General features: G+C 44.2%; 1 protein-coding gene across 16 annotated transcripts in view; it reads left to right on the forward strand.

The window, feature by feature from the left end:
* The window catches only part of TEAD1 (TEA domain transcription factor 1), a 271440-nt gene that overhangs the window by 133940 nt on the left and 118747 nt on the right, over positions 1 to 18753 (forward strand). For 4 of the 16 annotated variants that reach the window (XM_021926054.2, XM_021926056.2, XM_021926057.2 and 1 more), the window contains exon 1: positions 12861 to 13704. The exons of 10 other annotated variants lie outside the window; for them this stretch is intronic. In XM_021926054.2, coding sequence (XP_021781746.1) covers positions 13452 to 13704 — 253 coding nt within the window. In that variant the 5' untranslated portion in view covers positions 12861 to 13451. Of the gene's footprint in view, positions 1 to 12860; positions 13705 to 18753 lie in introns of those variants that run through there. 2 more of the 16 variants (XM_021926053.2, XM_021926055.2) reach the window with 1 other exon arrangement.

The following is an 18753-nucleotide window of genomic DNA, read 5'->3' on the forward strand; positions in this document are numbered from 1 at the left end:
CACAGACATATTTTACACCAGTTTTCACAATAAAATCCCCAAATGTGAAAGCTCTCCCTTTTTACAAAGGTATTGGGAAGCAATAATGTTTGTGTGCATAGTTGAGTTGATCAGAGTGTACTGATTTTTTATCCCATGAGGTTTTCAAGGAAAGTGCAGCTGGTCAACCTTTAGTGTTTTCTTTGCCACCGGATATAGTTCTGTTTCTGTCAGCTCAAATACAGTATTTTGGGAAATGAATTCTCCGTAGGATACCTTAAAATGTCTTTGTGTTGTAACACAGGGTAGGAGGCAGTATGTTTAATAGGTTAGTGTGGATATGTAGGTCCTGAAATCACAGTCCTGCTTTTTGCTCCTGGCTCTGCCACTTCTGGTTGCTTGCGTAACCTTGAGCGAGTTACTTAACCTTCTCTAAGTTTCAGTTTTCTCATCAGTAAAGTGGGTTGAATAATAGTGCCTTTGTTAAAAGGTAGGTGTGAGGATTGAAAAATATAGGTTAAGGGCTTAGCACATAGTTAACATTCAATAAATGCAAACTATTAATTACTATTAGCTCACTTGTATAAGGAAGGCCTACGGGTTTATAGAAAGGTAACATTTTGTGGTAAGAGAACCTCTCCACGGGAACCTCTGTAAACTCCAGAGGGCTGCATGGAAAATTCCACTGTGGATGATGGCCTTCTCCTGGAGTTTACCTATTAAGGTGAAGTAGGTCGTGCTTTGAAGTGCTTGGCAGTGGCCAGACCTGGGCAGGTACTGAGAGTTGCACTGGGCCCTGTAGTTGCTGTGTCCCCGCCTTCCGTCCTAGGTAGCAGATGGTAGTCCTTACTCATCTCTGAAGAGTCCTAAGTCGCCCGAGTCCTCGATGTGACTCGTTGCTTATCCACAAAGTGTTTTTGAAGGGTATGGTTTTTCTTCTTTGGGTATAAAACATAAGAGGATGAAGGAAAAATGAGAAGTTTTGTTTCTAAATGAATACAGTACACAGCCTCAGAAAATATGGGGAAAAGATGAGAAGGAAAATTATTTTTATTTCTAAATGCACTATTCATTTCACTTTCCAAGTAACTTGTGGCTATCATTATTTTTAGTGATTTATGCTTAAATAGTCTTCCTTGGGAATAATCAAATACTGGCTTCAAATATAGACAGGGAAATTACAGGTCATAGTAGGCTCATAAAATAATGCTTAGAATGAACTTGGGATGGGACGTGGAACAGGGCAGCAGACTTTCCACCAGGCGCCATTCCTGTGTTCTCAGCTCTACCCTCGAGCCTTCTCCATTGGGGGCCCAAATGCACCACCATGATGTAAGGGTCTGACCAACTACTTAGTTTCTAGCAGCCCAGAGTGAAAGCACTTCTCTGTGCCTTCCTCTTCCCTAAGCCTCAGTTTTTTGTTTTTGTTGTTGTTGTTGTTGTTTTGTTTTTTTCCCTTGCAAAAATTGATACAGTAGCATCCAACGTGCAGAGGGTCTCTGAGAATGAAATCAGAGGCACCTAGCAACTGCCTGGACAGTGCCAGCACTCCACCTGCCACTCCTCCCCACTGCCCTCTATTTGTGGATAGGTGGATGATTTTGCTGGTCACCAAGCCTGTCTTCTTTGAGACAGTAGGGAAAAAGCAACCAGTATGATTCACAGAATTTCCTGAATAGGTACAGCTGCAATTTCTCTGCCTTTACTCATAACCATAAACATAATTTAAAGTTATCAGTTATGTTTTCTTTCTCATTTTTGGTGTTGAAAACAACCTTTGAGTTTCAGTTTTCTTGTCTGTAAAATGGGGAGAAGAATAGCTCCCATTCCATAAGGTGGTAATGAGATTGTGAGAATATAGGTGACATTCTCACAAATGCAGTTGGAATCTCCGGAAGGGGAGGAGGGGAACTGTGAAATCCTGTTTTGAATTGGGAATTTTCATCCTGAGCCTGTGTTAAGGAAAGGAATGAGGCCCATCCCAAAGTAGAAACCAAAAATGTTCTTTCTGAATATGGTACAAGCACTGGTTTTCTTTCATAATGAGTGTGGTCATTATTAGAGTTAAGCCTTTCCCTACATGGCAAGTGTGAACATGTCCGCAGACCCCGAGGACACCAGAGCGGCAGGCTTTGAAGGGAGAGCAGTGGACAGTGACGGGGCCTCTCACGGTCTAGCTCTGACCCCACCAGATCCCGTAGATCAGCTTCCTGGTTTTGTTCCTGGTGAATTCCTGACCATTCCTTTTACACAGTAATAGAGCCTTTATTTCTACTCCACATGGAGGCATATTGCATTTGAAAGATTCAAACCCATTGCTGTCCCCATTGACAGGGAGCATGTTAAGGGTAAGGTGCTGTATTTCACTCATTGCTGGGCCCCCGTTTCTGAATCTGGACTTGTATCTTGTAAACATTCAACAAAAACCAGTTTTGGAAGACTGTCACTGATGAAATTGATGTTTCTGTGTGCACACCCCCAGATCAAAGACCATGCTTCTTGGTCTAGCCATAGGAACTCTCCACCCCTAAGACACAGCCAGGACATGGGGCCCAGCCTTTCTTCACCTCCCTGGTAGTGTCCTTTTTAGAAGGAGGCATAAAATGACAGTGCTGCCCCTCAAATCTAAAGGAGGGGGCAAAACGCAGCATCCTGTACTTCACCACTGGGGGCTGCCTGGGCCACTGTTAAGGTCTGTGGAGACTTCTGTTTGCAGGAGAGGTTGATGAAACCCTTGGCTTTAGCTCCGGCCAGAGGATCCAGGCTTTACCTTGCACACTCCAAGCGTTGTGCCTGGCAAGTCTGCCACATGGTTATGGAAATGTTCCTGAGGCATGAAGGAGGCTTTTCTGGACCAACCGATGGGGGAGTGGGTGAGGAGGTGTGGAGGAGGAAAGAAAGAAAACTCTTTCCCCATTCTTTTTTTTTTTTGAGATGGAGCCTTGCTTTGTTGCCCAGGCTGGAGTGCAGTTGTGCAATCTCGGCTCACTGCAAGCTCTGCCTCCTGGGTTCAAGCAGTTCTCCTGACTCAGCCTCCCGAGTAGTTGGGACTACAGGTGTGCACCACCACGCCTGGCTAATTTTTGTATTTTTAGTAGAGGTAGGGTTTCACTATATTGGTCAGGCTGGTCTCGAACTCTTGACCTTGTGATCCACCCACCTCTGCCTCCCAAAATGCTGGGATACAGGCTTGAGCCACTGTGCCCGGCCTCTTTCCCCATTCTTAACTACCTAGTAACAGGTCTGAGCTGTTTTAGGTGTAAGGGAGCTTGGGAAGTTGGGAAGTGTCCAGATGTATGGACGCCAGAGCATTTTCTCCATGGGGGTCTAAGCCTGGGAAAATGGCCCGATTCTACTCAGAGACATTCTCCCATTTTCTTAAACTAGGGGTGTGCTGGGAGAACTCTGGGCTCCTTGCCCACAGGACAGCCAAGAAGCTTTTCTCTTCCCCCCTCTTGCTGAGCTACATCCTCCCTCTGAACTTCCCACCTTAGTCTTCGGAGTGTCGATTTAGACTCGGGATTTCTAGTGACTTGAAGGTTCTGGTCTTTCTGCTATGATTGGGAGCAGTGCTGCACCTCTGGGTCTGGCAGTGTCCCCAGTGGTGGGATGCTGCCCAGCACGAGGTCTTTCATGCTGATGAGCACGGTGGCTGATGTCATTGTGGGGGAGTTCCTTCTGTGGCCATAGAGGTCTTGGTCTTTAGTGCTGTATCTCCTCCTCCCTGGCCCTGAGATAAATTTCTTTGGGCTGCTGACTCTTCTTCCTTTAGTGGCTGCTGGCAGTTAATAGTCCTTTTCCTAGGCTGGTGAGATGGTTGCTTTCATCTCAGCCTGTGAGACTGGGAGCCATTTGGATGAAGGTGGCCAGAAGCTACTTGAATGCTCCACGGCTATAGAGGACATTCAGCATCCATTCTGTTTTTCTTACCAAATGCATAGAGGCCAGCCCTCTCACTGGCTCACTGTATGATTCAGGTGGGATTGACATCACTGGCAGCTCTGGAAGTAGACCATGATTGACGTAAGCCTAAAACAGCTATGTCCTGGTAACTGATTGAGGGATGATGCCTGACCAGTCGGAGCCAGAGAGATAGAGGAGGTATCTTTCTGGGGCTGCTGGGAAAGTAAAGCTTTCTTTCACTGAAGCTTTCAGAAGAGAATCACACATCCTGTGGACGGTGTAGTGCGAGGACGTGAGTTCTATATGGTAGCAGTTTTCTTTCATAAGAATCCCACACATGTGCAGGACTGGTCACTGGTTGGAACCACTGAGTAACCTACTGGGAGGCAGATTGGTAATGATGCCCTCTGAGCTGTTGGAACAAGACTTCTTAGTTAAATAAGCCACTAAGCCCCTCCATTGCTTAAAAGCCAGTTTGATCATTGTTTCTTGGAACATAGTGACCTGATATGCAGACCTTGTGAATTTGTTGAGGACTTTTCCTGCAAGGTCTTCTCCAAGGCCCGTATGAGGGCTCGGCGTCAGCATCTGGGGAGCCAGGGATCCTCATGCTAAGGCAGAACAAAAACAGGAGTCAGGGCTGGAGAGGGGAGTCTGTGGTCTCTGGGGCAAGGCAGCTTGAGGTGGGACCCAGAAGTCTAGGGAATCAGAGAGGAACAGTGGGTTGGAGTAGATCTATGGGTTGGAATAGGTCTGTGAGAGGTCTTAGGGGAGTGGCCGTGCCCACAGTGGAGTGGCCCCGAATCCACTGAGGATCCCAGGGTGGAGGTGCAGGCCTTTGGTTATCATAGACTGTATGTGTGTATCTGGGTAGGGTGGGGGTAGGGTGGTGTGTCCAAGTTCTATCATGTCTGGGGTGGTGTTGTAGATTGAACTTCTCCCACACAGGTTCAGCTATACCAGTAGAACATAGTCTCTTCCTATTTTGCTTTATGATGTTCCTGTCTCTTATGTTGAAAAGAGCCCCTGAAAGCCATTGTTTAGTTGCCTATACTGACACACACCTACGATTGGATGGATCGTCTCACACAGTGTTACCATCTCACACCATCCGTAGCTAACCTCAGGGCCGGGGTGGAGCTCAGAAACACTGTCTTTATGATATACATGGGCTTTTGAGCTCGTGGCTTGTGGTTGTGGACTGAGAAAATTGCTTCCTGGGTTTATAAGAGATGATAGGGGAAATGACCCTCTTGCCACCACTTATTCAGTGATGGCTTCCTGGGGTGATGCTTGGAGATGGATATGACTGAAAGGATTTCAGGAGTTCATTGGAAGAGTACATAATACCATGCATGACTGATCCCTGTGTGGTATTATCATTATTAGAATCCCAAAAAGGTGATGGTTAAAAGAGTACTTAACTATTTGCTGGTCACTGGAGAGATGGAAACACTGAACATGTTTGTCCTTATCCTTCAAGAGCTCAGAGCCTAAAATGGACAACAGATATGTAATAAATATCATAGGGGATGGTAGAGGGACAGATTCACACTGACACAAATTTTTAAAAAATAAATATTTAAAAGTAAAACTTTTCCCCCCAGAATATTACTGGTATTCATCGTCTTCCAAATAGAGTAATATAAAACCTATAAAATTTATCAAGAGAAGGCTTAATACAGGAGATGCTGGAAGCCCATAGATTTTCCTCAAATCCCTCTTGGTACGTGTGAATCCACGACATCCAGAATCAGGCCATGCATCTTCACCGAATCATTCCCTTTGGGGAAGTTGTGGCTCAGTGCTCTTCTGGGTTCAGGAACACTGAGCCAGAGTAAATCACCCCAATGGTCCTCTCTGCAGCCAGTGAGATTTCTAATACAGCAAGAATTCAATAGAACAATACCTTTCTAAGGTACTAGCTAGACTGTTAAGAGGAGCTAATGTGGTAGCAGCCTCCTGGCACAAAGGCGAGGGGCTGTGGTTAGTGACTGTAGTGTCTGTCTGAGCAGGGAGAGTGTGAGCAGAGTAGCTTGTGTCCAGATACTCCTAGTGAACTTTTATCAGTAAGCAGATGTGGCCCGGGAGGGCAAGCCAGACAGTCCAGCCAGCTTGGAGCTGGAAGGGAGGAGTTCAGTCTTAGGTCAGGATACTGTGCTGAGGGAGGTGGAGCTGTAGAGGCAGATGGGCAAACTGGGGGCTCCCTGAGAGCCCTGGAAGTAGCTTCCACCACTTTGGATACTTGGGAATTGGAGGTGGAAGGATGCCAGGCAAGTTGTTTGGGTTTCTTTTCTCTGTGAAGTTACGGTAGTGCCATCTTCCAATCAACCATCAAGAGAGCCACCTTTAGGAGCGCCTCAAGTGAACTAAATTAAGGGATCGCCAGAACAGAAAAGCTGCTGAGGTGGGATGAGCAGCATGGATCATCTTCTGCCCTTCTGGCAGTCTTTGTGGGCTGGACATCCCAAATGTGGGCCTGGGAAAATAACATTTCCCATAGTTTGTGTGTGTATGTTTCGTTTTTTACAGTCGTGCTTTTGATAAGCAGTGTAACATCAAAGGCAAGAACTGTGATTTCCATTTCTGGAAATGGAAAGCCCAGAGGCTTCTCTTTGAGATAAGAGCTATGTGACTTTGTGTGAGCTACTTAATTTCTCCGAACCTCAGTGTGCACCTTCTTTGCAGGGCTGTATAAGGATTCATTGAGATGCTAACCATGACACACTTGGCTCATAGTGGGTACTTAGTCCTTGTCAGCTGTCTTGCCCGTCTGCAGGGGTGGCAGTGGTGCCAGGGGTGACGTGCTGAACTGCAAGTTCATCTGGGATCTCCTGGTTGTGTTTGGATTTAGCTGGAGTGTGTCCTCTCCTCCTATACCTTGAGTCATCAGCCAAGGTGGATGAGAGAGGATGGGGTGCAGCCTGGGTCCAGCTCTCTCTTGGACATGGTTGGGAGGTGCTGACCACAAGTCTGAGGCCCTGAAAAGAAGTGCTACAAGGAGGGTGTTTCTTTCCCTGTTGGTACAGCATCCAGGTTCTCGACAGCTGGACACAAACAAGCTGTTCTGGGAGCTGTGTCTTGTTCCCCTTCATCTCCTGCTTGCTGCCCGCTATGCTGACTGGTCACCAGGGCTGTTGTGTGGGGAGGAATGGAGAGTGGTCTCACTGCAAGTGGATGTCATTGTTTGCTCTCTCTCGAAGGAGCATGTCAGACTGAGGCCAGAGACCACACTCAGGGGGCCTGGGCGCCGGGGGAGTGCATGCGAGCCTCTGTCCTCAGTGATGGAGTCCTGGGCTACTGGGGCTGTGGCTGGGTGCTGCTTCCACTCTGGCTCTTGACAGTAGAGTTTGTTCCCTTTGAAACAAAGTTGTAGGAACCAGAGTGTGTGAGGGATCTTTGACCCCCTCAGGCCCCCGCTGGCCTGACTAGAGAGCTCTGCCTGGAAGGGGACCTTTATTGCTGGGCAAGGGAAGGTACCTTTGGCTTTAGGAAGCCTGAGGGTCTTGTCCCTGTCCTGGCTGCCAGGGCTCTGCCTAGTGCCATGGAGGGAGAGACGGGATTGGAAGGGATTCAGAAACCGAATACATGAAGAGCATGACAGCACTTGAGAGTCTTTGCGCATGTCATCTCATTTAATCCCCTAACAGCAGCAAGGGTAAGAGGCTTAGACATGTTAGGAAGCTTGTCACACCGTAAGTGAGAGAACCAGGAATTCTAATCTCAAGTCTAGCCACCCTTGACCATCCCAGAGCTCTGTGTGTGTGTGTGAGAGTGTGTGTGTGTGTGCACGCGCGCACGCGTCCCAGAGCTCATGCACCCATCAGTGAATGCTGCCTCCACGTGGGCAAGGAATATGCGTTTTTCTTTCATTATTCTCAGGAACAGGCATCCAGTGCAGAACGGGCCTGTAATGGTTGCTGACTAAGTGCTTAATGGAGATGTTGCTGCTGATAAGCCTCAGTTGAAAAGGGAAAGACGCAGGCAAACTGGCCAACATCAAAGCCGGGTTTTGTTTATAGATAAGGGTAGGTTTCATTCTGTGGGCTCCAGAGCCCCTGTCCCTAAATCCCAGAGCGGGGCAGTTTTAAACAGAAACTGTGTTTATCTCCCCCAGTGGGCTAGAAGACAGGCCTGCTGGGACTCAGAAGCTTCCCTCCCTCCCATCCTCCCTTCCTTCCTTTTCCCTTTTCTTCTTCCCTCCCTCCCTTCCCAGATAGCTAGCCACTGCCCTCATTTATAATATAACATAAATAATGCTCTGCTTGCCCCAACTGTTTCTGTTTGGTTTTTGTTCTTCACATATTTTATTTGTACTTGATTGTGGGATATTTAAAGTAATTTGGAAAATATGAATATTAAGTAGAGGAATCTGGAGAAGAGTTCACAAAACTGTAATGGACCCAAACTGCAAAAATACAAAACACAGTGTGTAACCATGTGTGTGTGGAGCTTCCCTGTTAGTTAAAACTGGACATGACATGATGGCATGCCCCTGGTAACAGGTGTTTCAACTAGATGTAACCAAGTAATAAGTAGCTTCAATGATTGGGTGATGACGATTGGACTAAATTGTAATCTAGGCAGAAGTATAGAAATTCAGGAGTTTTAAGGGCATTTGTGATACATGTGTATGTGTTACTGATGTGTTCTTCAGGACATAGATGGGGCCAAAGGACGAATTTTCTGTGTTTTCAGCACTGGGATGCATGAGAGAGCGGGTGTCGGCCACACCAACACATATAAGCTGTTGCCTGTGGTACAGATCAATGCATTCTTTACTGTTACTTCATGGCTCAGGGGAAAGAAGGAAGAGGTAACAAGTAAAGATCATATACATGACATAGACCTAATCCTTTTAAATTACATGTTATAGCACTTCAGGTTTTGATTTGCCCAGGACTGAGGTCCTTTTAGGTTTTCAGAAGACTGAGAATTCTTACGAACCTAGGCAGGGCCTCTGTTAAGGCTGAGCAAGCTGGGGACTGCCCTGTTCTCTCTTCTGTTGGGCAGTCACAGAGGGGCTGATGCCAGGTGGCTTGTGAGCCTTCCCACTTTGCACTGTGCCTGCACTCAGGTGACTTTTTATCAACCCAGTACTGTTGCACCCATGTCCCACTTGAGGCTGGATGAAGTCAAGCTGCCTTCCTTGCCGCCACCCTCTTTCATTCCAGTGTCTCTGCCCATATTCTCACTAGGCCCTCTGGAAATCCCCTGTAGGGTTTTGGAAAAGCATTCTAAGAATGGTTCTCTTGTACACGCTCTTGTTGTCAGGACACTTGAGCCAAAATTGTTGGTCATTTGCCCCAGGAGCTGCTTTTCTTCTGCACAGTCTTTTTCCAGGGGGTTTCAGGGTAGGTTCGACAGTTTAACTTACCCCACCCCCTTTTTGGTATTTGTAGTGGCTTACACGCCCCAAGTAACTGAAAACATTTGTTGGCTTATTAAGGGCATTTCCACATTGGGGCTCTAATCCCTGGAGATCAGGAAGACGTTTTCTTTGGGTGACTTTTTTCTCCTGGTGATGCAGTGGACTGGTGCAAGGAGGAGGGTGAGTTTAGTTGCTACACACAAGGCAGGTACAAGACTTCCAGAGTGAGAGGGATAATTTACACCCTATGGCTATTTATTTAGCACATCTTTTGTGCGAATCTCCAGTGCTAGGGAAAAGGATCTCAAGATGAATAAGACCTGGTTCCTGCTCTTAAGATGCTCACGGTTTAGTGGAGGGGACAAAGTGGGACACAGGTCATGACGGCATTACAGTGAGAATGTAGAGAACCTATAATGGCTGCACCCCTCTCTATTCCTCAAGATGCCCTCTCTGGCCACCAGGGCAGCATGGCCAGAGGCCTGCCGGTTTGGAATAGTGTTTCTTTCCACGTGTGATGCAGGGTTCCCTCAAAGCCGAGGTGAGGTTTATTCACACTGCACAATTGAAATGTGTCTCGTGTTCACTCACTGCTGGATCAGCAGAACCTCACGCGGGCACTCCTTGGGCTCACGCTAGCTAGGAGGACTTTGTTTCTTCAGGCCTTGCGCTGCTTGGATTGAATTGGACTCTGCCATGTTGATACTATTATCTCACCCCTTCAAAACCGGAATTTATAATAAACTACTAATGTTCTTGGAATAAAGGCACTTCAGAGCATGCATAGCTTGAAATAATTCTTCTAACACCTAGAAAGTAGCCAATTTTACTTTTGAAGGAGGTGGGAATAAACATTTAGTGGTCAGCCAGGAGAATAAATGGCCAGCATTTGAGATTTTCTTGTTCCTGTTTATGGACGGAGACTGGCATGAACCTAATTCCCAACTTGTTGATCTGTTGTACCCTATTTTAATTATTTTGTCAGATGTAAACATTTTCCCTTTTTTGTGAACGGAGTGTTTACACCATCTATCACATTTAATGTATTCAGTGCCTGTGAGTGCTGACCTCTTCAAAATTGTCGACTTCATCATCCATGTGCTGTCCAGAAATGAGATCTTGATGCTCCCCAAATGAATTATGAAAAGCTTTTCATAGTAATATAATTGATCCACTGTTGGCCACACTTATGAAAAAAAAATCAATGTTAACGTGTTAATATTTCATGAGTGCCCACATTGCCAGCTCCTTGCAATGGGACCAGACTATAAAGAATGAGAATTGTTTCACAATAGCCCAGCACATGGACAGAGTGCCAGGAAAGGGAGTTTGGGGTTGACTTTAAAGTTTGAAGTGCAACAGGGCCATTGAAAAACAATCCTCTGACTCATGTCAGATTGTTATAATTATTTAATGCCCACAATGCAGCTTTGTCCCCACGGATTTATACTGGAGAGGTTTCTTACCCACACATTGTGGTTATTAGCTGCAAAGAAAGCGGCGTTTGTTTATAATGACATGGGGTATATCTGGATGGCAAAGAAAACACTGCAGATTCTGTCTTCTTAGGAAGAAGGCAGGAATTTGGCAGACAACCTATAGGAAATTGGGAGACATGCTCCCATTACTTTTCATGTATGTGGGTGGTTGCAGCCAATAGCCATTAGACACCTTTTATTTTTTACCTTTGTCCCAAACTCTTGAGAGAATGAAATTGCATGCTTGCTTTTCATCTATATGACGTTATACAGCTGGTATGTCCAGAGTGTACCTTGACTTAATCTTTTTAATGTGTCTCTCAAAATCCCTTTCTCTAGGCTCTACATCCTGCCTCCATGAAATTTGGTGTCACCAACATTATCTTACAGAACCACTGTTACTAGTTTTATAAAGAGTTTATAAATATGTTTTGAACAGTTCTCATGTGGCCCGATCTCATCAAGGGATTTTTTTCAGGGTCGAAAAATAAAGTTGAGGCCAGATCTCATCAAGGGATTTTTTTTTCAGAGTCGAAAAATAAAGTTGAGGAAGTAAGGCTCTGGGGCCTCCCTGGGGACATGTCTGGTTTGGAGATCATTGGTGGTGCTGATGGCCCAGAGTCAGGCATCCGGCTCCTTGGGAGATGAAAGGTCATTAAGTCAGAGAGGACCAGTCAAGTCCAGCTCCTCCAAACTGCCTTTCTGTCTGTGTCTTCCTTGGACATCCTCCCCTCTTCCCCCACGTGGAACTCTCAATTGCCTTTGCTGTCAGAGGAGGTTCAGTATCAATGGGTTTCTCAAGCTTAGAGGGCAGCAGGGAGACATTGAACCACATTAGTGTGAAATTGTCCACAGGTACTTACAAGCTGGGGTGTGCAGATGCAATTTATAATTGCACCGGAAATACTTGTAACCTTTATCTTGCTTAGTGGTGGAAATGAGAAAATCTATGTGAGTCAGCTTAGTACTGACTTGGGACCAATATGAAGCAACTGAATCCTCTTAGGTTTTGCAAGGGAACTACAAATAGAAAGCAGACACAAAACATAGGCTAGAGTAACAGTAAATGTATTTGGAGTCTCAAATTAGGACTCATATATTTAGTTCTTTATTTTTTGTTTTCTGGTTCAACAGGAAGTCTGGGAGATCTATAGGAATTTGAATTACCTTTAATGGTTTATGGGGACCAGAGAACCTAAACTTTAGAATTGGGATTGTCCTGGAAAATCTGGAACACATATTGACTGAGATCCAGACAGTGGGATATTGAGTGTGATGCAGATGATGGGCCAATTAAGAGAAAGCTTTGCATTTAAGCATCTTCCTCTTGTGCTGGTGACTAAGTGACTCCAAGGTGGCACCATTATCACTGGTGCTTGTGCAGAGGTGATTTTTTTTTTTTTTTACACTTTGCTGTCTTAAAGGCTTTAAATGATTCTTTTAATTAAAAAAATTAGTTATCTATATAAATATTCACTTGGTAACCCCTTCATTTAAACAGTCCATTTATGCCTTCTGCACTTCTATGTGTGTGTGTTGTGTTTCATGGTAACAAAGTTTTAAAGGCAGTCTTATTCTGTAATATGTTGGCCAGTTTGGCCAGTTTTAAACCATTTGCAGTAATACATTTAAAAGATGTTATTTCATAGATAACAAAATGGCTTCCTGATTTTCATGATAAACGTACACTCAGAGCCTTTTTCTTTTCACCCAATTGTGAGTGAGCTTTTGGAGGGCAGGGACAGTTTCTCACACCTCCTGGGATTAGAGGTGGAGGAACAGAATGGGCTGGGTGGTCAGGGACTGGGCGAGGGAGTTGGAAAGGGAGGGTGGGAAGGTGAAGGGGAGGTGGTGGCAGGTCATGGGGGGCACTGAGTACCATGCTGTGGAATATAAACCTCTCCATCAGTGCAGAGCCACACAGCAAAAGTTTGAAGTGGATAAGTGTGTATGGGGAGTGGGACATGATCTGGTTTGAATAATGTATACTCCGGACTCTTGCCATACAGTAATTTTTTTCAACCCCGCTAGACACTGTTGCTGTGAGGAAGTGGAGAGTGGTTTCATCCATATGGCAGCATCATGGCTGTGTAGCCTCAAAGTCATAGGCAGCTCCCACCCCACCCACCCACGGTGGCATCCACAGTTTTAGTCTCTGATAGCACTTTGTCTCCTGAGAAGAAAAGCAAAATTGTTTTTCCTTTCTTCTCTCATCCCCAAAGTGTTCTCCTTCTCACCCAAACCATGATCTCAGACCTTAGGAGTTACAAGTCAGACATGTCACGGAGCCTGTTTGGGATCAGTTGTCTACGTTAATGATGAAATTTTAACACCCTAAAAGAACACTTTGGAGTAGAAACTTGCCAGGGTCATTAGACATAGTTGGGTTGAGAGAGGAAATGTGATTATATGAAAAAAGTAGAATACAAAGTAGTGCTTATTCTGTGATCATGGCTACTGTTTCAGGGGACAGGACTGGAAGGGAACCCGGACGAAGAAAAACGCTTGGCCTGTGAAGGCTGTGGGGTTGTGAGTGCTGTTTCCCCAAATTAAACTATCTTTATTATTGTCATGATTTTGTTGTGCCATTGATGCACATTAACTTAAATCAAGATGAACAACTTTAAGATGACAAGAGTAAGTCTGGAGAAAAACCTAGGACCCCAGAAAGAAGGCATATTGTACATCCCAGTCTGCTGTAACTTCAGGAGCTGCTGCTAATGACAAAGGACTTTAATTTTAAGGCAAGGGAAGTGTTTGCAGCACTTGGGGGGTGCTATGCCTCTCTGCATGCTTGTTTAGTCTTTGCCTTGGCCTCTTCACCAGCCTGTCTGCCCTTAAACTGGGGAAGGTGGATCCAGCTGCTGTCCAGGCCTTCAAGAAGCAGAGCCCCATTCAGTTTGTCCACTGCTCTGTTGCTGTCCAGAGCCAGATCTTCTGTGAGATACTTGGCTTTTCAAGGGCCCCTGAATGGTATGTTGCGAGTAGAAATGTCTGAGATGCTCCTTTAGTAGCACTTGATTCTTTTGCATCAGTGATTTGCCATTTCTTATATGAAAACGAGAAGTTCAGAGTTTTGAATTCTGGCCCCAGCTCCATCACTTTCTTGCCCTGTGATCTTGTTCTACTCCCAAAACCTTTCTGAGTCTTAATCTTTAAAAATATGTAATTGGATCTCATGAAATGATACAGGTGAAAGCATTTAGAAATGGATAGCACTGTGGGAGAATATTTTTGTTCATAATTGTATCATAATGTGGACATGGAGAGTTAACCTTTGTCAGAGCTTCGTTTATCAGCCTTTTTATCTATTAAGTGGGAATACAAATGAGACCTTCACTGGGGGTTCCCTGAGCATGCAGTCAGAAACTGTGACCTCTTCTGGAGGACTGTGACTTTTATTTTTTGACTCTATAGTGTAGGAGCATCTTAATTAAACGTTATGGAAAAAATGAAAAATGGGTTTATAAAAAATGCCCAGATCCAATTTCATGTATTTGTAAACTATTGGTCAACCTGTGTGGAACCTATGGCCGAATATGAATTAACCAGTGTTAGCATTGATATGAATGCTTTTGTCAGTAGAGCATTGATAAGGCATTTCACGGAACACACGTGTCAACTCGTTCCCTCACTTTACCTACCTCCTCCTCTATCTGCCTCCTCTCTCCCTTAGACTTTCTCCCTCCCCTTTTCTCTTTCTTCTTTTCCTACACTCTCTCTCCCTTTTTTTCTTTTCCTTAACTGTTGTGCTGCAACTGTAGAGAAACTAGAGGTCTAATTTCTCAAACACTGGTCCTCTGTCAACTGCAATATAGATCATCTCTCACAGATGCAGATACGGTGACTGAAATAATTATTTTGAAGGAACCATTGTATACGTGATACAGGTACTGCCAGATAAAGTCTTTGGGGGGAGATGGGATAGTGTGTGATGTCCACCCTGTCACTTCTGCCAGGGTGAGGGCTCACCTAATTTATTCTAAGCGTCCCATCCTCAGCTTCTGCACAGGAGTACAGTGGAAGATGGGGAGCAGAGGCCTTGCCTGTGGAGCCTTAACTGGAAGAAAGACAAAGAAGGCATGTAGCTGGAGAGCGCCAGTGCTTTTTCCAGGGCCGGGGGCTGGGAGGTGATCTCTTGCACTCTTATAAGCTAAGCAGAAGCCAGAGAACTTTCCCCCGTCATGCAGCTCAAAGGATAAAGTGCTGTAGAGCTCAGCTAAAGGAACTTCAGTTTCAAGAGCGCCTTCACTCCGTGGTACCACAGATAAAATTAGCATCCATATTAGTAAGCCCAACCCAGAGAACCATGCAGTTATCTCATGATTTTATTGAATGACTGTGCTCTTTTCACAGCTTATCAGGGTAATCTTTGGAGTATGTCCTGATTACATGTGGTACAGACCATATAATAAGTGAACTTAAAAAGCAATTCAAACCTAGCTCCAATTTAATTTATAATTTTTACATCCCAAGACAACAGTTTTAGTAGATAATTGTCTAGTATTTGGTTTTGTTTTTTATTTTTATTTTTTCAATTTGTACTTGTCTTGCAGTTTCCATTCCCCCAGCACATCTCATCTTTGCTTGTAGCAGTGAAGAAGAGAGAGCAGCTGTCCTGGTTCTCCTTCACCTTGCTAATCAGGCCATCCCCCTGAGCTCTTTAGGGAATGTATAATGACAAATAAGACCTTGTAGGACTTGTGTGTGGAGCTTCAGGGTCTTTTCTAAATGGCAAACCAAAGTGGCCAACACTTGCTAGCTGTGTGATCTTGAGTAAGTTACCTGACTTCTGAGCTCTGATTTCTTGCCTTTAAAATGTTCCAGCTTCACAGGTAGTGGTTGATTCACAAGGTTGTCAGTGAGGCCTCAGTGAGGTACCTACCTGTGAGAAGTGCCTAGTCCCTGGAAGGCGTTCAGAAGTCATTTCCCAGGGCAGGTCGGATACTGAGGCTTCCCAGGCTGCTGTACAGGTGGGCATGTTGGGGACCTTCTCAGACATCCTGGCCTCTTTTTCTTTCCATCTAGCACTAGAGATGCTTTCTCTATTTGGGATATGCAGGAGGAAAGGGAGAGCAGGTGCTTCCTTGATGTTGGTAATTTATTCTTCCTTCAGATCATTCTGATAGTGCAGCAGCCTTTGGATGGGAAAAGGTGCAAGGCTGGGACATACACTAGCGTTACATCACTGGAGTTATGTTGGGGATATGTCCAGTGTCAGATTTTTTTTGTCCACAATCCCATTAGCAGAGGAAAGGAAGAAGATACATTTCCTTGGCAACTATTAACATCCCAGGCACAGGGATTACAGAGGCAAGAGTGACAGTTGTTGAGGGATACAGTGGATGTGACAGGTAGGGATGTAAACTGAAGAGTTACCCTCATAAAATGTGGTAGAATGTTCACAGAGGTTCACCTACCATTCCCCAGGGAGATATTTATTCTAATTTTGGGGGAGACTAAGTGATTGGGGCTATTCACTTCTCTGAGACACCAGAAAATGAGAACGTCTGTAAAATTAGGAATATGAACTCTAGTTCGGTCTGCGTTTCCAACTTCTTCATTGTTTTCTTTCTCACTAGATTTTAAATCCCTTGAGGAAGTCGTTTTTTTAAACAGTATTTTCTGTGAAATCCCCAATTGTAATGTCTACTTTGTTTACTCCTCCGCTCATCCTTCCTTATCAGATTTATTGCACAGTATAATGGAATATATGAAATTAAAAATAACTACACTCTGGACACTGGGGTCTGCATATAGTAAATATTCAACTGTTGTCTGCAGACTTGCCCAAGTGTTTACACAGAAGTTATTCTAGGCAGGTGCTGTGCTCCAGGCTGAAAGTTGTGTACAGGATAGAGAGAGAGGGTGCCTCAGGGCTGGCAGTTTCCTCCCGCAGTCAAATTCTGAACACCCAGCTGTGCCTCTTGCTGGGGCATCGAAACTTTCACCTTTTAGAGAAAACAAGGTCTTTGGAACCAGTGTGTTCTTTCAAACAGTGTTGGATACTGCCCGATTGTTTCCATCCGGGAACCAAGTTTTCAAAGAAGTCCGGCTGCTTTGTTAAGATAAGAGACTGTTGTGTGAAAATTGCTGAGTGAGAGCTCCCACTGGAGGCTCCTTGTCTTCCAGGCCCTTACCAGTTTACTTCTAGCTGGGTGATGGGGGTGAGGGTTGGGGCCAGATTGCTAGAGCCCCATTCCCACCAGTTCCTCCCAGTCCTGAACTCTGGGGTGAGTAGAAGGTAGAGAGGGTTGATGGGGCTGGACTCCTGGCCTCGCAGAACCATGCTGACCTGGAGCCTGTTCGGAAGCTGGCAGTGATCGCAGCCTCTCCCGAACTGTTGCTGCCCTTGTTTGCCCTCCCTTCTGTTTCCTTCTCTCTACTTCGACCTTTCATTACGTGAGATGGTGCTGCTTTTTCATGTATTTGTTATGAGAATTTTATGTTTCATCTATTAGAGGACATTTTTGATTCTATTCTTAACTTAAAACACACACTCATTTTTAAAAGTTTCTAGGTACGTTTTTTATTTGTATGTGATCATGGTTCATCAGTATAAGAAAATATTTAGTCAGTTCTGTTTTGTAAAGTCTTCAAGAAAGATAAAAGCTTGGGTAGACTGCTTCTTCATGCAGATTATGAATGTGGCTTCCTCTTAAGATCTGGAACCAGGCAGAGATGTCCACTTTTGCTACTTGTATTTTAAATTATACTGCAGGTTCAGAAATCAAAGGCATCTGGATTGGGAAGAAAGAAATAAAACTGTCTTTGTTTTCAGATCAATTGAGCCTCTACTAGAAAACCTAAAGGAACACACGTCCAATCCCCATTCCCCCAAAGTACGAACCAACTAATGAGTTCAGCAACCTTACAGGATAAAAGATCAATATACAAAAATCAATTGTATTTGTATATACTAGCACCAAGCAATCTGAAAACCACATTATGAACACAATTCTTAGGAATAAATTTAATAAAATCAGTGCAAGACTAGTTTATTGCTAAATAAATGGAGAGATATCCCATGTTCATGGATTGGAAGACTCAATATTGTTAAATCTTCCTAAAATGATTTATAGATTCAGTGCAGTCCTTATAAAATTTCAGTATGCATTTCTTTTTTTTTTAAGAATTGTCAAACTGTTATTAACACTACAGAAATGTAGATGACCTAGAATAAACAAAACAATTTGGAGAGGGAAGAAAAAGATTATATTTCCTAGTTTCAAAACTTACTACAAAGCTATACTAATCAAATCAGTGTGTTACTGGTATAAGGATAGACAGTGGTGTAAGCATAGATAATGGTACAGAATTGAGAGTCTAGAAATAAACCATTACATTATTGTCAATTGATTTTTCTACAAAGGTACCAAAGCAATTCAGAAGCAATTCAATTCAATAGTCTTTTCAATGTATAGTGCTAGGACAATTGGATATCCACATGTGAAAAAAGGTAAATTTAAATCCTGGCCTCACATGGTACACAGAAATTAACTCAAAATGGATCCTAGGCTAAAGTATAGAAGGTTAAGCTAAATATTCTAGCAGAAAATATAGTAAAAAGCCTTCATGACCTTGAGTTAGGCAAAGAGTTCTTAGATATGAAACTGGAAGCACAGCATGTCAAATTACTTTGGAGAAGGTTTGCTGGCTCATTCAGTGGGCGAAAATGAGTGAAAAGTGAGCACATTATTTAACTATATTCTCTTGTTCCTAGTTAGGTTGAACATATTTTTACTTACTAACCACTCAAAAATATTACCACTTTCTGGGCTCTTGTAGGTCTCTGTCACATCTTCAAAACCACCAAATCTTTCAGGAGAAAATATACTTCCTTGGAGAAGAGCATAAAGTTGTGGGACTTTGTACCTTGGATTACACTTTTCCCTCAACTCTGGGTCCTCCATAGTAGGGAATCCATAGTGGTTTTTGTCCTGCAAAGAAAACTGTGTGTCTAAGTAGTTTTCCAGAAATGAACAGCAGAGTGGGGAAACAGACACAAGTCAGACTAATGTA

Source organism: Papio anubis, chromosome 12 (genome assembly GCF_008728515.1).
Source record: "Papio anubis isolate 15944 chromosome 12, Panubis1.0, whole genome shotgun sequence".
Lineage (NCBI taxonomy): Eukaryota > Metazoa > Chordata > Mammalia > Primates > Cercopithecidae > Papio > Papio anubis.